Below are 24,157 nucleotides of genomic sequence, written 5' to 3' on the forward strand. Positions count from 1 at the left end.
TGCAATCAGTTGGTTTCTATCAGCGCGGCTGTTTATGAGTTGGCCTGAGACGACGTAGTGGTGAAGTGGCGCTGAGCAAATAAAGCTGAACTGAAAACACCTTCATTGTTTTTAACGACAAAATCACCTGCATCCTAAAGGTTGTGTTTGATGTACAGTCACCCACTTTTATTAATATTAGATTATTTAGGACATGACATGACCAGAGAAGCAGAAAAGTGCAGCGGTAGGAGGAGAGGAACCTCTGTGGGAAAATGAGCCGTGTGATGTGAAAAGGTTGACAGACACATGCAGGAACGTGAGCATGCCGTCCATCACGTTTTCTCTGGCTGCCTCCAACTTCTTCTGCCCTCGACGAAGGCAGTTGCATGTCGCTGGTTCAGCTCCAGAGCCACGGAGTCGCTCCCACTCCCAGGCTGTTCCAGCGTCTGCTGTCGTGTCACAAAGACCAAGAAACACAAGACCGACTTCTTGTTGTTGTTTCCCTCCCCGCTTCTGTGGCGCAGCAACCCCCCCCTCCAGAAACACCAGTAAGCACTGGTTCCAACCAGAACATCTCTGAACACACAACACGTCCAGCCTGGAAGCAGATGGTCTCCAGCAGCAGAAGACCACAGCGGGTTCCCTCCTGTCAGTAAGAACAGGAAACTGAGGCTACAATTCACACAGACTCACCAGAACTGGACAATAGAAGATGGAGAAACGTTGCTGGTCTGATGAGTCTCCAGTTCAGCTCCACATTCACATGGTAGGATCAGAATCTGCTGGAAACATCATGACAACATGGATCCATCCTGCCGTCAGGATCATGGTTGGGGGAGGTTTTCTGGTCCCAGTTTGGTCCCATTAGTACCAGCATGACATGGTTTAACCTCCACAGCCTACCTGAGTCCTGCTGCTGACCATGTCCATCCCTTTCTGAGCACAGTGTAGCATCTTCTGATGGAAACTTCCAGCAGGATGATGCACCATGTCACAAAGCTCACATCACCATGACGATGAGTTCATGGTCCAACGGGACAAATCTGCAGCAACTGAGTGAAGCTTCACGTCAACATGGAGCTAAAGCTTCCAACACCTGGTTCAACCCATCACACCATGAATGACGGCGTCTGGAGTTGGTCCCGGTCCACCTGAGCAGGTTCAGGTCATGTTGGGATGCAGTTTGACAACGCCGTGCAGCCTCTTCAGGGGATCCGGGTACGAATAAAAGTCCTCCTCAGGCTTTTTCCTTCGCCAGACTCTTTCTCTGAAGAGCCGTTGGGGTTTATCTCTTAGAAGGTTTGTTGATCAGGAAGTGGGTCATTTTACAGATTGTTGCCGGGGCAACAGTCCTGAGCGATGTAATGCAGGCTGCTGGTGGTGCATAACATCTAAATGTCCAGAAAACGTTTGATCTAAATATGCTGATGTGCTTCACGCAGAGAAAACCCACCACAGTCAGACCTTACAGCGTGTCTTTCTTCCTCCCCCCTGCAGGAGAGACTCGTCCTATCAGTGCTGCCACGTTTTGTAGTTTTGGAAATGATCAACGACATGACAAATGTAGAGGACGAACACCTCCAGCATCAATTCCACAGAATCTACATCCACCGTTACGAGAATGTCAGGTGAGGCTGAACACCGATGTTTTGTGACCTCCTGCAGATAAACACTCCTCCTGCTGCCTCCTTATTCTGTCAAAATATGTTCAAACCTTTTAAATCAAGATGTTTTTTTAAGCTAAATTTCCTGAACATTTCTGGCTTGCTGAACTGTGTTAATATTCATGTAAACAATGGTTTTTCTTTAACAACTAACCTGGATCTAAAAATGACATTTCCATATTTTATTCAGCATTCTTTTTGCAGATGTTAAAGGCTTCACAAACCTCTCCACGACGCTGTCGGCGCAGGAGCTGGTGCGAATGTTGAATGAACTCTTTGCACGCTTTGACCGCCTCGCACATGTAAGTCAGGACCTTTTGTTCCCCTAAAAACATCCTTTTAATCCCAATTTTCAGCTTGGTTCTGAGATTAAAGGCACTTTTATCCGCTTTGCTGCTTCAGAGTCACACACACTGAAAATAAAGACGTAAAAAAGGTCAAACGCTTCTCAGCTGATCCAAACAGGCCGCAGCTTGTTTACTCAAACAGCCTTAAATCTTAAGCTTCATTTCAGGTCAATTCTCACCTGAAGACGTATAAACTTCCTCCATTTGCTTTTTCTGGGCGTCAAACCGAGTTGGTCGATGATTCAACTGGAGATTCATGGGGATTTATGGAGGAGGGGGGGATGTGGAAAGAAGCTGTCTGGAGTGGTGATGACATGAGCCAGTGAGGGAGACTCATGGTGGGGGGATCTTCTAAGGACCAACGTGTAGAAAACAAATGGAGGGAATGAGTGAAGTTGAGGTACAGAAGTAGCAAAGGAAGGGAAGAAAAAATGGAGAAAAGACAGATGAAGGTATAAGAAGGAGCGGGGGGGGGGGGGGGGGGGGGGGGGTGGAGGGGGTGGTTAGGTCTGACTAAAGGCAGAATGGAAGATGTCAGGAACAGAGATGGGAAGGGGGGTGCCGAAAGAGGAAGTGTAGCGAGTATGAGAAGCCATGTCGGATCATCAGAGGTGTGGCTCCGCCCCCAAGGAGCCAAGTCACCAGTTACCTGCTGACCACTCCGATACGTCCTCCAGGGCCCCTCCCTCGGCCAGTTGCACAGGACCCATGTAGGCCCCCCCATCCCAGCAAGCATGTCCATGTGGGACCCATAAGGGCCAGATTTGGGCCATGTGGGTACTGAGTGGGCAGTGGGACTCCACATGTGAACCCACATGGACTGTCGGAGTCTGAAACCTAGTCAGAACCGATAGGCGATATCACCATGGAAACGGCAGACAAGCCCATGTGGGGCCCCTATCTGCACCCCTGATTTAACCCTGATGGGCCCCACATGGACCTGCTGTCTGGGACCTGGCCGAAACCGTTGTGTCATTGTGCAGAACTGAAGCTGTTGGAGCCTTTGCATCTAAATCAGATGTGTTGGAGCAGGGAAAGCACTCAAACCTGCAGGACACCTTCCCAGGTGCAGCCAGTGAAACCAGTATGGCCGCCAATGCTCATGCACCATCAGAGATTGTGTTGACATTATGTCCTGCCGACTCCTCAGGGAGTTTCCATAGCAACAGCAGTTTCAGCTGGACTGATGTGTTTTTTTTTCACGTTCCTGATCCACCAGGCCAGCAGGTTCATTTGGTGACGGACAGAACTGGGATTTATAGGCAGTATCCAGACCAGAATGGTTTCCACTCGACTGGTTTAAAAGCAACGTGAAAAAGAGAAAATGTCGGAACGACATCGACCGATCAGCGATAAAAACCGCCGTTTCAGGCTGAAGGACCAGATGCTGGTCTGAGCTCGAACAAAAAAGAAGACGAACATGCATCATGTTTTACCGAGTCAGAATTTACGTCACTTATCCTAACTATACTGGTCCCAGTGATTCCAGTCTCATTGGTGATTTTGTGGCGTTTTTTTTCCTTTTTTTCTTTATTTTGGCTTCTGGTAGATACGCAATCAACCAATCAGAGAAGGCGTGTTGACGGCGCAACCAGAGCTAATCTATGCCAGTGTAACTACCGCCTCTGCTTCATGCAAACTTTGAATCACCATGGCAACCAGCTAGCAGCTAGCTGCTGAAGCAGATCCTCCTTCTGGTCCATTTTCAGGAACACGATGAACCCGGTGCCTCACTTGTTCCTTGTCATCTGCAGCTTCAGCACAACGTCCTCATCGCTTGATGTTGCCTCCATGTTTGTTTTTGCCACCTTGAAACTTTGTTTCTGCCTAATTTATTCATAAATTCTCGCCACGCTTGGTGTGTATTGTCAAAAACGTCAATATTATTTGCATATTGTTGTCATTATTCACGTTGGTCCTGCTGTGGAAAGACCTGTAGTGGTGGAGATGCTGTTCCTGCAGATGGGATGACCGAGGTGGGTGGGATTAAAGCCGAATGCATCAGAGGGACGGCTCGGGTTCGCTTTGAGTCCGACTATGTTGGACTTGTGAGTCTTGTGAGGCGGTGACAGGAAACCCGCACGTGGCTGGTTCAGGAAAAGATGAAGCTGGGGGGGAAAAATGGAAACTGATGATCTGCAGTCGACAGAAAACGATTTAGATTGAAAAGTTTGAGTATTAAAACATCAACTTTCTTACAGCTGTTCAGAGGCGGGACTTCCTTCTCTCAGCTTGCTGAATGAATATTAGATTCAAACCAAAACAGACATAAAAAATATGAGCAGGATGTTTGCCAGGCTTGTGATTAGACCACACTGGATTCCTCATTGATCAATTCTGAGTTCATGTTTCTACTGAATGTTTTGCCAACAGGCTGACAACATGTCTCTCTTGTCTTTACTGTGTGTCTGTTGGCTGACCCGCCGCAGGAGCACCACTGTCTACGAATAAAGATCCTGGGAGACTGTTACTACTGTGTGTCAGGCCTTCCCGAGCCCAGACCGGATCATGCCCACTGCTGCGTGGAGATGGGCCTCAGCATGATCAAAACTATCAGGTACCATCTTCTTCCATCACGCTTCTGTCAGTGAGGATATGTTTGAGAAGTCTAAGGATGCCATACCTTCTGCCTGCATGGATGGTGACCAAACAGTCGCTGCTGTTTGGTGGAGTAGAAGAACATCAGAGTATACACCATTCTGTGATGTTACACTGTTACGCCGCCATGTTGGGTGGCTAAAGGCTAGCTGCCGTTGTGGAGAGACTGTTAGCTTGCTATTAGCAAACACTTTCCAACCAGTTCAGACTATCTGGTCACGTCAATATTTGACCTGTATGATTTTCCAAAGCCCTGCTTTACAAACCACCAACGGACACAGATGTCGCTAGTGGATCTCACCATGTAGATATTTACGATGACTCCGTCAGTTTCACAGGAGCAGAATTAAAGGTTAGAGGCTTTAAGGTGGTCATGGCGGGATGGATATCAGACCCCCAGCGGCGGAAAGTTTCAAAGGTAGATGGAAAAAAATAAAGTTTTCACATCTTTATTTTAAAAATTTGGGATGTCTGTGTGTTTTATTTAGGAATTAACGTTATTTTACGGCTGTTTATGGACACTACAAAGGAAAAATGTCTGTAACCCATTAACACTGGTATCCGTACTGGTATCCAGCACTCGTATCCGTACCTGGCATGTACGACACAGTGATTGTTCGTTCATTCATTTTCTACAAATCTGGATCACAGGAATGTTTGAGTCCCGGCAAAAGTGGTGAAGGTGGAATTAGTCAAATGTCCTGTTGGGAAGCTGACCGGAACACCCAAAGATGCCATTATTGGTTTTTTTTATACCCAGAACAAGTTAGCTGTAGCAGCTGAGCAGGTAGCTTCACACCTGCTTTGTTTATTGCTTTGCCACCTACAAATATTGCCGATGTGCAAGTCACATGACCAGCGACGGAAGCCGACAATGGTCTGTAGAGAGAAGAAATCCAACTGTTTGGAAGCAGTTTGATAGATAGAAAACAGACCTTACACCAGGGACTGGATGACAAACGTGAGCGGCGACGTTTCAGGGACGTCACCTGATGCAACATGACGCTGGTGGCATCAAGTCTGTCAGAGCAAGTTCAGGTGAAAATAAAACCCCAGAACCCTAACCCTAACCCCCTAACCCTAACCCCAACCCCTAACCCTAACCCCAAAACCCCAACCCCCTAACCCTAACCCCCTAACCCCAACCCCTAACCCTAACCCCAAAACCCCAACCCCCTAACCCTAACCCCCTAACCCTAACCCCAACCCCTAACCCTAACCCCAAAACCCCAACCCCCTAACCCTAACCCCCTAACCCCAACCCCTAACCCCAACACCCTAACCCCAAACCCTAACCCTAACCCTAACCCCAACCCCTAACCCTAACCCCCTAACCCCAAACCCTAACCCCAACCCCAACACCCTAACCCCAAACCCTAACCCTAACCCCAAACCCCAACCCCAAACCCTAACCCTAACCCTAATCTCAACCCCTAACCTTGATTGAAGTGCACCATGAAAACGTGTTACCAGGGACGCCTTCGCGAGGCGTCACCGTCCAACCTGCTGTTTCTGGAAAGCGAGTCATGCTGAATGCAGAAATGTGTGTTTCTCATTGTGTGTGTGCACTCAGATATTGATTGCAGATACATTTTGGTGAAAGTGGTGTCATTGTGCCGACTGACCGTGCCGACGTTCCCACAGCTTGTCTCAAACAGACACCTGAACAACGCCCCCGTGTGACGTCGGCGTTCCTGGAAAATCACTCCCAGATGGAGGCAGATTTTCATCTCAGGCACTCGGAGGTGATCAATATCTCTTGTCATGACATCATATGTTTGAAACGACGCGGCTTAGCTCAGATCTCAGCAGCAGCTTTCTCCCTGTTGGGTCATCGGCTGATTAAAAAGCAGAAATAGTTTAACACACTGTTGATTGTCCTACAGAAGGCACACACACTTCTGAGTTTGTGCTTTTGCAGCCGGTAGCGTTTTCGTTTCTCTGCCGGAGCATTTTGACCCGTTGTATCCCTTTCAGCCTGACATTGAGGGAGGAGATGGAGGACTTATGTGTAGAGGAAAAAGACAGATTAGTGATGGATAAGCTGTGAGATTTATGCCGAATACCGCTAAGTCAACATAATGAGCCGAGGACAGGCATCCGCTTTGTTCGTCTGTTGGAAAGGTTGTAGAGGAACGGGGACCGTTGTTTACGTTACAGGAAGCTGGGCTGAGTGCGTTGCAGCAGGGAAACATCTAAAACCTGCAGGACACTGAGTAGCTCTGTTCTTACAGCTTGAATAAAAACAAAGCAGATTTTTTTCTTGGCTCTGAAAGACGTTTTCTGCTTTTACGCTTCTTAGTCGAAACTCGGGGAGGCGTCCCAGCACAACCAGCTGAATTCCAGTACAACCCGTCCAGTAGACAAAACAACATGTATGTGACGGAAACAGGAGCAGGCGGGCCGAGGCAACGGGCGGGCCAAAGCTTGTGGATGAAGAATCCTGAGACAGAACTGAAACGGATAACACAAAAGCTGATCACTGAACAGATGATGGAACGGAGAAGCGTTGAGACAAGGTGGACTGGATGGTTCCAAACGAAGCTATGACACAACCTGCATGTTGACCTGTTTTTATGAGGCCGCTTCAGCATGACCTGATGGGAACTGTGACTCATCGGGGTCCCCGTCTTCGTCCCTTTAAACATGTCTGCACAAAGTGGTGTTCGTGATGGAAAATATTACCACACAATACAAGAATATACGGCACATTTTACTGTTATCTTTACGCTTTAAGACCCGAAGCATGAAAAAAATGTTCACTGATCAGCCTAACAAAGTGTTTTTTATTTTATGTCAAAACTCCAGTTTTCTTCTACTTTCTGGTGTCCTGAAGGGGCGGAAGACAGGAGCGCTGACTGCTCATTTCCATGCCAGAAATAAAACAAAGTGGTTTTCTCCAGAAAACCAACATTTCCCGACACGTGGAGAAAGTTCTGCTTGCTGGGGGAGCAAAGCATCAAGACAACAGTAGAACTGAGCAGATCTGCTGTCGGCTGAACGAGGACACTTGACTGTTCAGATGACAGTCAGCAGAAAACACCGTAAAAATCTGCCTTAATTTGCTGTGATGATGTCTGCCGGAGCCGTTCCTGCCGTCTGATTAGACTGGATTTATTGACCATTTAAACCAGTATGGACCAGTCATAACAGCAACACCGGAGTCATAAAGCAACGATGAATAGAGAACACTGCAGTCAAACATCATATACACAGCTACATCGTATACACACACACACACACACACACACACACACCACGTCCAGCATCAGACATAATTAATACAAAATAATCAAAAACATATAATTAATAATCATCAACTTTATAAGACAAAATAAACCATGAGACACATTTTAAAGCTTTTTTAAAGCTACACAGACTTCAGCATCAGGGGGACTTTGCCAAAGAGAGGAGACACGATGAAGAATGGGTTCTTGCCAGGTTGGTCTGGGATCTCCTAATCCGGTCCTGGAGGGGCCGGAATGCTGCAGGTGGAGGACGTGTCCCGGCAGCAACACAGCTGATCAAATGAATGGATCATCAACGGTACTTAAGATGCAGAAGATAAATTTTATTTAAATCCGGTGCAAGATATCAGCCCTCCACGACCCTGGCCCCCCATGACCCTGGCACTCTGGGTGGCAGGCCCTCCGGGACGTCAGCCCTCCAGGACCCTGGCCTTCTGGGACCCCGGCCCTCCAGGACCCTGGCCTTCTGGGACCCCGGCGCTCCAGGACCCCGGCGCTCCAGGACCCTGGCCTTCTGGGACCCCGGCGCTCCAGGACCCTGGCCTTCTGGGACCCCGGCCCTCCAGGACCCTGGCCTTCTGGGACCCCGGCCCTCCAGGACCCTGGCCTTCTATGACCCCGGCCCTCCAGGACCCTGGCCTTCTATGACCCCGGCGCTCCAGGACCCTGGCCTTCTGGGACCCCGGCGCTCCAGGACCCTGGCCTTCTGGGACCCCGGCGCTCCAGGACCCTGGCCTTCTGGGACCCCGGCGCTCCAGGACCCTGACCTTCTGGGACCCCGGCGCTCCAGGACCCTGGCCTTCTGGGACCCCGGCGCTCCAGGACCCTGGCCTTCTGGGACCCCGGCCCTCCAGGACCCTGGCCTTCTATGACCCCGGCGCTCCAGGACCCTGGCCTTCTATGACCCCGGCGCTCCAGGACCCTGGCCTTCTGGGACCCCGGCGCTCCAGGACCCTGGCCTTCTGGGACCCCGGCGCTCCAGGACCCTGGCCTTCTGGGACCCCGGCGCTCCAGGACCCTGGCCTTCTGGGACCCCGGCGCTCCAGGACCCTGACCTTCTGGGACCCCGGCGCTCCAGGACCCTGGCCTTCTGGGACCCCGGCGCTCCAGGACCCTGGCCTTCTGGGACCCCGGCGCTCCAGGACCCTGGCCTTCTGGGACCCCGGCGCTCCAGTACATTAAAACCTCATTTAATGTAAATGAGGTTTCAGACATTTTACTCCCCTGATGGAAAGTTTCTTATGTGATCAGTGAAGACCCAAGGTCGGACCTTGAGGTCCTGCAGATGGTTTTCTGCAGCACCTGAATTACATTAATGGGTCAACATGTTTCGGCGGAGCCATTTGACTTGAATCTGGTGTGTTGGAGCAGGGAAACATCTAAAACTTACAGGACTGGAGCTGGACGTCCCTGCTGTAGATGAAGGCAGAGATAGAACCAGGACTCCAGGATCCTGACGTGGAGCTGGCTGTGATTGCGGAGAAACCTGTTATTTTATGAATCGTTGTATTAAGATGTCTTAGCCCTCCTGTCTCCGATCAGTTTCCATGGAAACCACAGCGTTTGACCTCTCAAATCTTAGTGTCACATCGTCATCATCACCAGCACCTTCCTCCCTTGATGTGTCATCGTCGCCATTAACTGCAGTTTATCAGAGTGGACTTCCACCCCAGCCAGCTGACAGCCAGCAGTCTCAGGTTCCCAGCATGCCTTTCACCTCTCCGCCGTGGCTGTGGTTATGAGGCATGAAATGAGACTGGGAGACGGGAACGGGCGTAACGGCCTCCGTCTGCTCCTCGCAGACCGATACCAGCCTCGGCTTTAGCTCTGCGTTTCTTCTGCTTAGGGAGGATAAAGTATGAAATAAGAAACAAATGTCTTAATGAGGGTGAAACGTCCGCTGAAACACTTTTCGCCTCGTCCACTGAAGGCCGGCAGACGAGCTGGAAATGTGTTGACTTCCTGCTAGATTTGTTGTCGCCGCTGCGTCTCAATCAAAGGTCAGTTTCATGGACGTTAATGTGTGTTCCATCGTCTGACTTCTGCAATGTTTTACAAAACAAAATCGCACAGTGTGTGTTTTATACCTCAATATAATGCACACATAACTCAACGCACATTTTTATGATCTTCATCAGGTATTCCCATCTCAGATTTATTTATTATTGTCATATATAAAATGTATTTTATTTAGTTTATTCATGTTCTAACATCTGCGAATTAATGCATCCGGTTTCTGAGACCTTTTGCATCACTTTACAGTAAAAACTTTGCTAAAAACCTTGTTGTGGGTAAGCTGATGCTAGCCCTGGTGGACGACTGTGGTACTGCAACAATTCTGACTGTTTTACAGTACAGATGTTTCAGGTGTTATTACGATTATTACTACTATTATTATTATTATTGTTGGTGTTGTCACCATCATCATCATTATTCAAATTTTTTAAAAATCTTTTTTGCATACTCATTTTTTGTGTTAAAGATGTTGATACTGATTCCAGCAAGCGGAAAAGTAGTGTGCCTATTAATATAAAATAACAAATAAATTAATTGGATGTGGCTTGTATTTCTTACACGCTACATACATTTTAATTTAAATGAAGTCAAAAGATGCATTATTGAAAATTTTAACATACATCACTCACAGAAAGTTGAGGATGTTTGGCTTGTTGAATGATGTCAGAATGAACCTAAAATGTATTTTAACATTAACTTAGTTCGACATTTTTTTTACCTTTTAACATGCTTTTCAGTGTTTATGGAGTTAGACAGCATGCTAACAGGGTGAATACCTGCAGAAAAGCCCCAAAAGAAGTGTCTGTAGTATGAATGGACTAGTAGATATTCCGATTTATTAGCAGCTTCTATCTCAACAGTCCTCTTCATCACCCTGTCCACATTTAGACATCATCCGACCAAGACTGCACCTGATGCATGTCACATAGATGAGCAGAAGAAGTAGTAGACTGGTCACCCACCACTGGTCAAATGGTCTGAAATGAAGGAATTACCATCAGATTCTTCCTTGAATGTCCTGCATTCATGATACAATATCAATCTAGCATGAACGTTTCAGATTTTGCTGTGTCATCCACCTGAAACACATTTCATATTCATGCAGAAATAATTCAAATCTTTTTTCAGACATTATGAAAAGGCTTTACAAAGTCCTGATAAAATATATAAAATCCCACAAGACAAATTAAAATGACTCAAAGCAAACAGCGGTCTAGATATGATGAAAGGTGCGGTGCAGATTTTCTGCATAGCTGCATGAGTGAAGAAGTATTTTTCACCTGGAAGTAAAGATGAAGTCATCCTTTATGGATCCCAAACTTCCCACTTTGTGACTGAACACAGACTGTTTATATTCTCCACCTGTTGTGAAAGCAGCTGTATGATGGACTCTGCAAGGAATTGGAGGAGACAGCTGCAGATGCATTTCAGACTGACTGAATAGAACTGTGCTTTTTAAATTATATGCTGGACATCAACAGTTAGCACAAAGCAGCAGTGGCAGGATGCTAACGCAGCAGATCGGAGCAAACAGCAGCAGAGAACGTCTTGTGGTTAACATCGCTCTGACATCACAAAATAACGTGCACGGCCATGTTCCCTTCCAGAACCGACAGCAGCCGGACAAATAATGTGATACAGCTTTAGACTGTATACAAAGAGATGGGCGGAGCCTCCGTGACATCATCCCTAGGTTTCTGAAGAGCTGATTTGAAGCTCGGTGGGCGGTTCCTACCGTCGTCATCTTGGCAGCGTCAAGCGCGTCATCTCGCTCAGAAAATACAAATATGGGCAAAGAGGTGGAGCTGAGAGCGGGGCTGTGAGTGTCATGGTGGATGATTGACATTGAGCGAACTCCGAGGTTTCTGTAGCTAAGAGCTAACTGAGCTAACCTGCAGATAACAGGAGCTAACCAGCTAACGGAGGTAAGCGGGCTAAAGCTAAGTCACGTTGTTAACCGGCTAAAAACCGCGGTTGTTCTACGTTCTTCTTAGTTGAAGTGGGAGATCAGTTACCTGTCAATCAAAAGGACACGCCCCTAAATATGTCGGGCTTTGAGATTAAATTACTTTTAAACAGGCAAGATAGAAAAGAATTCACTCCCCCCCACAGTTGTCATGAAGGTAAACCTGACCTACTAAATCTAACATGGATTTTTGTACCAGGCTGTAAACATGTTTATTTCTGCTGTAAACATGTTTATTCCTGTTGTAAACATGATTATTTCTGCTGTAAACATGTTTGTTCCTGCTGTGAAGTTGGTCTTTTAAACATGGGAGTCCATGGGGATTAGCTCTGTGTTGCTGCCCCTAGTGGATGAAGGGGGAACTGCAGTTTTATGCACTTCTGCATAGGCTTCACTTTAAACCGCTGGAGGTTGCCGCTTGGATACGACCTGCAAACAAAAAAAAAAAAAAAAAAAAAAAAAATGCGAGCAAAGAAGCAGCTAGCCTTAGCTTACGTTCACACACTGCAACTGTAGCAAACCCTGAGGAACTCCAAAATCACAGTTTGTAAATTCAACAGATAAAAGTTAAAGAACATCACGAGCTCAGAAATGAGTAGAGTCTCCTCATCGTGTGAACGAATATCCACACACACACACACACACACACATCCTGTCATGTGTATTAAGTTTTTGTTCACTCGTTCAGTCTTTAACTACTTCGTCCAGTTCAGTCTATCCCAGCAATCACCTGGGCGGGCCGCCAGTCCATCGCAGGGCGCTGTACCAGTCTGTGGCTGTGATTTAACAGGAAGACTACTAGAGTACCTGTTTACAGTGACTTCTGGTTTCCCTTCCTGCAAAGTGAACCATCTCTTCCCCGTTTGCTCCTCTGCTCAGTGAATCACCGTTAACGTTGCTGTTTGTGTCTCTTCTGTCTCTTTCAGATATGTGAGGTCACGCACAAAGCATGACATCGACATGCGTATCGGGATCCACTCAGGCTCGGTGCTGTGTGGCGTGCTCGGACTGAGGAAGTGGCAGTTTGACGTCTGGTCCTGGGACGTGGACATCGCCAACAAGCTGGAGTCGGGCGGCATCCCCGGGTGAGAGATCACCACACGTTGCCACCCCATGTATGTCTGCAGAGAAGTCACCCTGGTGGGACTTTGGTTTATGCCTTTACTGGGTCGATCTGGACTGGAATTTGCTGACAGAAGATGTGAAATGGTTAAATCTGGTCTTTGTGTTGTGATGGGATTAGTTTATGATCTGCTTGCATTGAGTTTTCTGCCAGCATCTGTTTCAGAGTCAAACCCTGACCTGTGCTCTTTAATCAAATCAGTTGCATAACAACCGGATGTAGCTGCAGGTTCCCAACAGCATTTCTGAGCCGAACACAGAACAGCTCACTGTATTTCCCTCTTTATGTTTTTTATAGGATTTAATCTCATCCAGCAAAGTCTCTCTAATAAGAACTGGGAAATAGCGGCGCTGACCTTTGAATCTGGCAACGATCAGTCAGTGACCTGTCGCTGTGCATGAGTCCATTCACACCTGCACACTCCAGTGTTGTCTCGTCTGCTTATCCACGGCTGAAATCACCTGCAACACTCACTGCTATGAACAGAAACCTGCAAACGCTGCCTCTGCCTGCATTTTTATAACATCTACAGACAGATAGAGAAGAAGTAAGATGTCCAACCTGCAAACGGAGAGGCTGTAAGACTGAAACCTGGTTGGATGAGAGAACAGATGCTGCAGGTGTTTCAGCGCTGAAAGTTGCAACATAACCTCACATTCACTGAATCCTGCTGCGACGCTTTAGACAGATTGTTGTCCAGAACCTAACGGATGAAAATCTTCTGGAAAGAAAAGTGTTTATTTGAACCAATTTCAGCTGCGTAAAGTCACAACTTCACTCCTTAGATGGAAAAACCTGTTTTAGCCTCAAATTATTACTTATTGCTTAAAATATGGATCAGTGCTGTTGGATCGTGTATTTTAGGGGTTCTGAAAGTTGGTCCTGCATGTTTTCCATGTATTCCTGCTCCAACACATCTGACTCAGACTGAGTAGTCACCGTGCAGATTAATGCGAGCCAGGTGTGTTGGAACAGGCATACGTTGAGAACCTGCAGGACCCAGAGGACTGACTTTGGACACCCCTGGTTCATTATTTTTGGAGCAGATGAAGCGTTTCTGCTTCTGCTACTTCAAAGGAAACTGGTCTGAAATAAGTGTTTCCTGAATCTGCAGTTATTGTAGCCTGGATCGGTATGCATCACACACATCTCAGTAACGTATGTACCAGGTATGACATGTGGGGCAAATGGCAGTTGAGTTGGACAGACATTACCATCCAGACGTTTAGGACAGGCTGATTGGATTTGATTGGATTTTTAGTGCGTTTTAGTCCTTTTTGTATGATATGTAGGTACTTAGAGGGGTAGACTGAGGACAACACATAAGGGACTTTCAGGGCCAACGGCTTCATGAATTAAACTGGCTCAAGTTAACTCTCATTTCAGAAAAAAAAAAAAAAAAAAATCAGTTTAGAAGATATGTGGAATAAATAAAAAGATAAAATGTCTGATTTTTTTTTTTTTTTTTTAATAAAGATGTCTGACAGAGATTTAAGCGTTCATCTTCTTCCCAGAAATCCCAGTCTTGTAGAAGTGACTGTCGGCTCTCAGAGGTTGTACGAAGTTTTTTTCCTGTTTGGTCTTAAAGCAGATATCTGTTTTCACAAAAATCACATTAATGTTGTTTCTTCCACCTGCCCAGAACCCAACACAGACTGGGTTTGGAAATGGCTGTAAAAATGTTGCAGGAATTAAAAATAGATCCTCTTATACAAATGTTCCCAACTCTGAAGCTTTATAGCTAATTTGGTTTTTTTCCTCTGGAGTTTGTGGGGAATGAGCTTAACTAAGGAAAGTAAACACTAAATTTACAAACATTGTTTCCAGAAAAATTAGGAATGTTTTTTAAAAAAAAACAGCAAAAATATAATTGTATTATTTGTTAATGAGTCTGAACCATATTTAACAGAAACAAGTAAAAAAATATTTTTATTGTTTTCACTGTCCAAATTCTTTCTATTTAGTTGCTATTTACAGGTTGTAAAGTTAAAATTTCCAATAATTTAAACATAAAACGCAGAGTGACTGGTGAGGGTGTCACGGTTGGGTAAAAAAAAAAAAAAAAAGGGGCATTAATCCAAGGTTTAGTCTTTCCAAGCATGGATGAGTCAAAACCATTTTGTGTTAAACTCCATGAAAATGTCAGTTTTAATTTTCTTTTGGGCTGTTTCATTTGCAGACTATAAGAATGGCAGAAACTTTTAGAGAAATTCCAAACTGGAAAAGCCAAAGATAGAAAGGATCTGTTGAACCCTTTGGCAGAAATGCAAGAACTCCTTTATGACACCACGGTTAACGAAGGAAAAAAAGAAACTAAAGATCAACGGTTCCTAGATACTGACGCCATCTAAAGGAAGCTGATGGAACACGAAGGGAAATATTATTCTTTAACAAAAAGTTTCATTTCCATCCAGTGAAGTTTGTTTACAAACAGCTGCGTCCGTTAAACAAACTTCTATTTTATTTTCTATTTTCAGGAGGATCCACATTTCCAAAGCAGCTTTGGACTGTTTGAACGGGGACTACGAGGTGGAGGAAGGCCACGGGAAGGACCGCAATGACTTCCTGCGGCGCCACAACATCGAAACGTACCTGATCAAGCAGCCTGAGGAGAGTCTGCTCACCCTGCCGGAGGATATCATGAAGGAGGCGGCGAGCTCGGCCGACCGTCGGGCCAGCAGCGCCACTTTCAACGAGGCCTCCTGGAGCCCCGAGCTCCCCTTCGACAACATTGTGGGAAACCAGAACGTAAGTCCCGCCGCTGCTCGAATCGCAACAGATTTTATCCTCTCTTATCAAACTGTGAAACAACGTCTGTCAACTGGCAACTTGTTCTGCAGTTCACGTTAAAACTGAACCGTGCCAATCATCCGTGGGCGTTTGATAAGCTCTTTAACCGACTGGAAAGAAGCGGGAAAATGCGCGACGGTTGGAACGTCACTGCAGGATGATGTTGTTTGACAAGATGGCCATTTTCTTCTTTGTTTTCTTTTCGCAGTGCATGATCTTCTCAGTTGTCTCGCCTGTTTGTTGATTGTCTTGTCTTTTTTTTTTTCCTTTTTGTTAATCTGTGAACAAGTGGACGGCTTTCTGCGTAGAGAATGTGTTACCATGGTAACAAACCACTGTATGTGTCAGCCTGCCTGCTTGTGAGGATGACGAGCTGATTCTGTGGCCCTTTTAAAGCATCCTCCTCATTTTGTCTTCATTTATCCGTTTCTGCCTGTGACAACACATCAGCCTCTGGAGGCGTTTTCAGGGGATTTTGTCTGAGATGGTAAAATTTAGAGTAATTTAGTTTTTTTTTTTTTTTTTCTTTTTTTTTCCTGAATAGCGGAGTTGATGGAGAAAACAGTTCATCCCAGAAAAAAAAAAACCAGTAAATATTTACATACCTTGTAACAAGACTCAAGTCTTATTGTTAGAAAAGATTAGGCACTTATTTTAATTATAGGGATTAAATTAATGTCTGGTTTGCAAGGCTCAGTAGAAACACACTTTATTTTCCATTAGTTCTCACAGTCAGTCATTGTTTAGAGAAAATGTTGCTACTGGACATTTTCTAAACCAACTATATGAAGAAAAGCCTCTTTTTTTTATCATGTACTGTCTTGTAATCTTTTATTCAGCATGAATCTCAGGTAGAAAAAGTATCTTAAACAATGTATACGCTTTGCTTGTTTGTAAAAAGGTTAAATAAAATCCATGTTTGCATTAGGTTAAGCTCCCATCTGGCAGCCAAACTTGAAAGTTAAATGATTAATAATCATACGAGTCAGTCAATCTGCATCTTATTTGGTTGAATATTTTATTATTCATTCCATTTTTAAGCCCATTTTTAGAAACACCAACTTATCTTAAGATGGATTTTTATACAAGACTACTAATTTATTTTTACCTTAAGCCAAAGAAAAGTACCAGATTTGGATTTTGAGGAGGAAGTTAAAACCAGAAATCATTTTTCTGTGCTTTTACTTTGACAAAACAAACATTTAGAAAGGTTTGACGATATTCAGTGTCTGCAAAGCGCCAACGGTTATCTGTTTTCACGGACACCTTAACCATTAATGGTGTTCCACAGGGTTCTAGGTCGGGTCTTATTTGTTCTCTTTGCACATGCACCCATCAGGCATCATCATTATCCATGTCATTACCACCATCATTAGGAAATATGACATGTCTTTCCACCGCTATGCTGATGACACCCTGCTTTATTTGTTCATTGAACCTGTTGAACCTAATCTGTTTCCGATGATTTGGGCCTGATGAAGATGTTATGGTCTGGTTTTCCTTTTCAATTCAGATGAAACCAAGATTAGTTTTTATGCCCAAGAGTCAAAGACACTCTGCCATTACTCTGTTTCAGATTTTACTGAGAGGTAGTTTGGAATAATTTTATTGTCACGAGTTTCCCAACATTCTCGTGCAGCACGTTTTCATCAGTATTCATTACAATCAGGCTTGACTACTGCAATGCAGTTCATGTTCCATTGCATTTAGTAGCTTGTTCAATCCTCATGAAACCACAGAACAGTAAGGAATTCTTTTGTTTTTTTTTTGGTTTTTTTTTTTTTATAGGAAAGCAGACATCAAAAGGGAATATAAACCTTCAGAATATAGTAACTGAGGGCAACATTACTGACTTGGAATTTCAAATAGTTTGCAGAAGAGTTTATTACGCAGTGGCTGGAAATATCTTTTTGATGCTCCTGTGTGTTTTTGTACAATTTAAAGGGATATTTGCAAATAGAGCATACATAACTGATATAACTATGACCTAACATGTGTCATATAGTCTGATTTTCTTGTGCTTTGCTGTGCAAAGCAGAAAAAGTTAAATGTGACTTCAGCCATGACACCAGGTTATACGGATACTTTTCTTTTTGATGTTGAAAGGCGCTTTATTGGGGATATTGTGTAGTCTGAAGTATTCGGCTGGTTTGACCACTATACTACTTTGGTTAAAGACAGTGTTCCTTCATGCTTGTGGAAGTCCCTGGGAGGCAAGCACCACTAGGAATCTGTTTTAAGTGACATCCTGATTGAGTTCAGTCATGAAAGACGCCATGGAGGGAAATTTGACCAGAAGACATGGTGTGAATTGCAAACAAAGGGGTCCCAGTATCGAGACTTGTGGCATCCCTGTGGAGAGAGGACAAGCTGTGAACTTTTGTTATTGCAATGTTTTGCCGAAAATGCGTTCTGTGAGGTAGATGTATGGACTGATTTATTGATGTGTTGTGCAAGAACCCATTTCAGAGAGTCTGGACCAACTTATATGAGAAATAACGGAAGATTGAATGCTGAGAATGTGTCCAGTGCTAATGAAGCATTTGTTTATGTGTGTATGCTGATATTCTGGTCAGAAATATGGACTGATTCCTTGATTTATTCTATCTTGATCTTTTGAAATATCGATCCAGTTGGGTTGAGGCTACAGTAGAGCTGGTTACCGAGGTCATTTACTTCATGCCATGATGTAACTGACTTTCCTCTTGGGCCTCACGGGTTCAGGCTAGCTGGAATCAATCAGTCATGTGTGTAAAGAACATTTTCTTTGCACATCAAGCTGGTAACATTTGTATCTTGCTGACTTTACCCACCTTCCTCTTTATGCCATTGTACTTTCTGCTGGTTTAATGGCCAGCATGCGTCCGTATACCTCTGTCGGACTTCCTGTTCTATCTCATACCTTTGTTTCGTCATTTATGTGGAATCATTTCTTGAAATTGACTCCATAAAATATCCTGGATGAGCATTTTGATATACAAGTGTTTGATATGTCAGAAATAAGCAACAACACAATTATTCAACCCAAGACAAGTTCTACGAGTTCCCTCTCTGGGTCCTAATTCAAAACAAACATGTTGTAAGTCGTACATGGATGTCTTATCTGTCCCCTACAACAACAAAAATGTATTATCGTACAAAATTACACAAAACTGGGGTTGCTAAAGGTGCACATTTGGAATGCATTTGTATTTCCAGATTGCTTTGTTACAACAAGCTGTTGTGTCTTGCTTGCTGTTTGGCCGGTACTCAGTGTTCTTTCACCAGAACTCAACCAGTGACTCTTCAGCCTGCTGCTTCGCATCATCGCATCATCAGGGAAACTGGGGGAGGCACGAGCACTTGGCTCCCCATTTTATGACTTTTCATCTCAAAGTTTGGATTATTGAGACTGGGAGGCAAAAAGAATTCCTCTGCTTGCAACAGATGGAGATCTCTTCAGCTGAACAGTAATAACCCGGAACAGTCCGCTGCTTCCATGGGAATTAAGTGGTAGACTGCTGCTGGTGTGCAGATGCTCTGATTAATTTATTATTTTGTGCAATGGTCTTTATATAAGCAGGACCTTTGCTGCTCTGCAGAATTCAGGTGTGTTAATGCAATGCCCAGGAGGAAAGACAGTAGCAATGACAATCGACAAGCAGCTGTTCCTGTCCATCAACCCAGGAAGGGTTGTAAAAACAATTTCAAATAGAAAACATTCAAGACAGCTACCAATCTTCCCAGAAGTGGACTTCCCAGCAAGTTGAGCCCAAAGCCAGACTGAAAAATCCCAACGGGTACATCTCAGACTCTCCAGTATCCAGAAATATTAAAGTTCATGCAACTTAAAGACTGAAAGGTGCAGAAAAAAGCCTCTTTGCTTTAAAAGCAACATGGCAGCACGGCTGAGGTTGGCAAAGTTCCATCTGAAGAAACTATGACACTTCTGGAACAATGCAGGACAGACCAGACTAAAATGCAGATGTCTGGAAAGAATGCACAAAGTGATCAACACCTCATTCCCAGTGTAAAGCACGGTGGTGGAGGGATGGTCATACGGGCCCGTTTCTACAGCTACAGGATCTGGACACCTTGCAGTCACTGAGGGGTCCAAGAACTCATCTGGAAACCCAGATTCAGACTGCAGCTGCCAGACGTCACTCCCGTTCTACATTCCTTACACTGGTTTCCAATCAGATTATGTCAGTGATCAATCACCTGATGCATTAACGAGATCACATTTTAAAGGTTTGGACATTAGAAATAATTATCAGCACATACAATTTTTTTTTTAATTTTTTTTTTTTTTTTTTTTTTTTTTTAAATCAGAAACTGGTTTTAGGTGCATTCACATCAGGATGCTGGGACCATCCTGGTGACACGTTATTCCAGACGGCGTTCATGCTGAATCAGACTTCTTTAAAAACGTGTTTCAGTCGCAAGAAAAGCGTAGCTGCATCAGATCTCAGCGGTCTCATTGACAGAGCCGGATCTGGTCTCCCAGACAGAACTGGATCGGATCTGTTGTTTATTTTCCCATTGCTTAAACAAACAGCCAATCAGGAATACATACAATTATAAAAAACGTGCAAAGACACGTTAGCATTCTAATAATCATTTATAGCAAATTGCAATGATTCAAAAGGAACCGGATCAGAATCTGGTCTACAGCCACCAGATCATAAGTCTGGTTTTTCCAGCCTTCCTGTGTACGGTACATGTGGGCTCCAGCCTCGGCTGTTTTGTTCCCTGCAGGCATGAGCCAGCGGTGAACTCTGCATTATCCACTGGGTACGGTGCTGCTGAAGAGGGCTCCTGAGCTGCAGCACGGTCCGTCAGGGTCTCACAGGGTTTGATTCAAATGGGGGTTTGAATTTGGAAGAAATTTTATCTGTTAAAAAAAAAAAAAAAAAAAACCCTCTTTGTTTCTTGCACAATGAAAGCCTGTCAGGAGCGCCACGTCAAACGAAGACTCTTTGCATATGAAAGGCTTCTCCGAGGAGTTCTGAAGTGTCTTTTATGTTTCCACTTTGAGCTGCAGTTCTGGCTCTCCGGTGGTTTTCTGTCCTCGGAGTCACGGTCCTCCCGTCCTGTTGGTCTCCGTCCTCAACTCAGTGATGCCAGAAAAGTGACAGAGTTGAATTTCTGGGTTGCATTACTGTGTGTTTCAGTCAGACTGAAGAAGAAGTTGTAAAGCTGAAAAATGGGAAAACTATGGTGAGGTTCAGCGATCTGGGAAAAAAAAATGAAAAAGCGTATTTTGAACTGTAGCAGGTTGTAGTTATAGGACATGAATACTTTGCTTAGATTAGTAAAAATGTAAAAGATTAAGACTAATTCAGACGAAAGCATCCTTGCTGTACTTATTTGAAAGTTGTAGATTTTAGTTTCTTTATAATATAAGTAATGGAGGATAGAAAACAATAACTGAATTGTTAAATGACAGATTTTATATAGAAGTACAACGGAAATGCTTTACTTCAAATCAAAAGTAGTTTGACATTTAGATCAGTAATGTTAAACATTACTTCCACGTTCACAAGTTAGCGTCTGTTTCTTTGAGTAAATATGTGCAGCTGAAGGTCCAGAAGCATGAAACTACTTTAAGATGGTTGTCTGTCTCTTTCTCCAAGATGATTCAGTTCAGTTTAGCTTTATTTGTACAGCATCACGTCACAACAGTGTCATCTCAGGACACTTTGCAGACACACCAGTTTGAGTCAGTTTACAGCATATAGCCTAGTTAAGGAAAAACCAACAGATTGCATTGAATCTGGACTTGGATCCAATCCCCCATCCTGAGCTGCACGAGGCGACCGTGGGAAGGAAAAACTCCAGCAGAACCCAGCTCAGCCGGGACATCCATCTGCCTGGACCGGTTGGGGAGCAAAGGGCAGGGAAGACCAACATGCACTGCAGCTTTTATCCAGGAAGACCTGCAGAAAGATGATGTCAGTACTGTCACATGTTTCTACATGGAGGATGAGGAGCAGAGAGATGAAGAGGGAAGAGCTCAGTGCATCATGGGACATTGCTTAGTAGTCTGAACCCACAGCAGCATAACTAAGGGATGGCTGGACCCCCAACTATAAGATTTATCACAAAGGAGGGCTTGATCTTGGAGGTAGAAGGGCGTCTGCCTCCCAAACCCAGACCGGGAGCTGGTTTCATGAGACAATCCAATCCAATCCAGTCCAGTTTATTTATAAAGCACCGTTAAAAACAACAAAGTTGACCAAAGTGCTGTACAGAAGAAACAATAAAACATACATATTGTCCATATATCTATGGACAATCACATGTTCCATAGATAAGCAGACTGACTACAAGTTTAAAGACACCAACGATGCTCGACAAGGATTACAGGACAAAACTTAGTTCAACACATTCCTATGGTTGGATTTTTAACAATCTTTAACAGCGATGCCATTTCCTGTTAGATGCTTTCTGCATCTTCACCACTAGATGTCAGTAATTACCATTTTCTTCTCCAGTTCAGAAATTTAAGTTTGGTTTTTTTAAAGTAAAATTTTCTAAACAATTCTTTAAGCACAGAGTTATAAACGTGTACAATAAGCAGGCTTGACTCAAGTTAGTCTTTTGATACAGAACAGTGACAATCCATGAGGCAAAAATAGACATTAGAAGCGTTTCTGTGCTGAAAGTTGCAGCAGGAATTTCCATTTAGTGTCAACAACAAGCGCTACAGAGGATTCATCTTCACAGACAGCTGACTGAAGCACACAGTTTACAGCCCTCTGCTGTTATCTGTGCCAACAATTTTCCTCCAATCATCCCCATTTTTATTGTGAAGTCCACTAAATAATGGCTTCATAACCGCTCGATCACAATGATTACTCAATCCATCATTGTGGGACTCATCGCGTTCAGGCCCAGAAGTTTCATGGAAAGAAGGACTCCCAAGTCCAATACGATGCGCTCCAGCCATGAAATCATTGTCCAGGCTCTGCGTAGGCTCTTTGTTTCAACTGAATGGTTCTGTCTTTACTTCTTTCATGCTTCACTGTGTACCTGCTGGCTCCCATGATGCACAGCACTGTCTGAGTTTTCACCTCGAAGGAGGTTGTGCACCTCCTCAGGAGACCCAGTTACTCAGTGGCTCTAAATTACAGAACCCAGGCTAAAAGGAAAGAGATTCATTTCACATTTCAGTTCTGCTTTAGAGAGTTGCATTGAAAACAAGCGCTGACAGGTGTGTGACTGCGTCATCCTCGCCTGATTCAGCCTGCAGCGCATGCTCAACGTTTTGTACAGCATGCAGGTTCAGAATTAACTCTCAAAGAGAGGGTAGGACACTGGAAAAGCACATCAAGCTACCTACATTGTGACAATATACAATTCACAAGTCCTTTCTTCAGATGTGCACCTGAAGCCACGTCTCCAAAGCAGTCAGGGGTTTCAGAAGGGTTGAGGGGGCGGGACAAATGGTAGTTAAGTTTGACAGACACTTCACCATACAGACGTTTAGGACGGGCCGGTTAAAATGATTGGATGGCGTGTTTTAGTCCTTTTTGTTCCCCAGATGACAACATTTGTGTTCTTTGTGTTGAGCATTTAATGAATTGTCTGCAGCCGGGCGTGAATGCGACTTTAAGCTACGTTTAAGCTACATTACGACAGTTGTGGAGGATCTACATGTAAGTAGCTTAGCTCTACATATTTATCAAGAATATTTATGGCAACCTGTCCAGTAAATGTCAGATTCTGTCTATGTGTACGACGGCGTCTGGGTCTGGATCCTCGTTTGCCCTGCAGTTTGTGGTTTATATAACTGCCTGCTTGCACTTCTTTGAAGAGGGCTGTACAAGACGAAGTGAGAAGAGGGAAAAACACTTTCTGGCTCTGAAGAATCAGTTGATCTGTCACACGAGCAGACATGAGATTCTCCAGCGTTGCTGTTTGCGTTCATGCTGTCACATCTAGCAGACCTCTGTGCGCCTCTTTACTGGCATCATATGCTGACATTTCCCAACAGAGCAATGACTTCTGTTATTATTACGTATATCACATGTAACCCCATACCACGCCCCCCCCCACCGCATCCGAAAAAGCAGCTCAGGGAAATGCAAGACCAGCCAGCATAAAGAAGGGAAATGCCAGATGGAGGCATGTGGCCTTTAGGCTGTGCGTCCTCGGTGACTTGCACGCCAAAAACAATCATGACTGCCCCACCTCGACGCGCACCCTCCCAGTTTTCCTCTCATGAGTGGAATGCAGAACGCAGGCTTCCTATTAATGCTTTAAAGTGGTCTGTGAAGCACCAGATCACCCTTTATGATAAGGAGTTGGAGATAACCGTGCTCTGCTGTGCAGAAACTCTGATTTTGTCCTGTAGTTAAAATTCCAGATTCTTTCAGATAGCAGAAGCGTCGGGGTGAGTTGAAGGGGGGGTGAGTCGCGCTCAGAGAATTGTCATCATA

General features: G+C 44.7%; 1 protein-coding gene across 1 annotated transcript in view; it reads left to right on the top strand.

The window, feature by feature from the left end:
* Positions 1-24,157, top strand: part of adcy8 (adenylate cyclase 8 (brain)) — a gene marked incomplete at both ends in the record, with an annotated part of 149,897 nt that overhangs the window by 59,213 nt on the left and 66,527 nt on the right. The window contains 5 exons of the mRNA XM_079244347.1: positions 1,480-1,610; positions 1,837-1,948; positions 4,423-4,550; positions 12,748-12,906; positions 15,422-15,692. Coding sequence (XP_079100473.1) covers positions 1,480-1,610; positions 1,837-1,948; positions 4,423-4,550; positions 12,748-12,906; positions 15,422-15,692 — 801 coding nt within the window. The remainder of the gene's footprint in view (positions 1-1,479; positions 1,611-1,836; positions 1,949-4,422; positions 4,551-12,747; positions 12,907-15,421; positions 15,693-24,157) is intronic.

Source organism: Telmatherina bonti (assembly GCF_933228915.1).
Source record: "Telmatherina bonti genome assembly, chromosome: 7".
NCBI lineage: Eukaryota > Metazoa > Chordata > Actinopteri > Atheriniformes > Telmatherinidae > Telmatherina > Telmatherina bonti.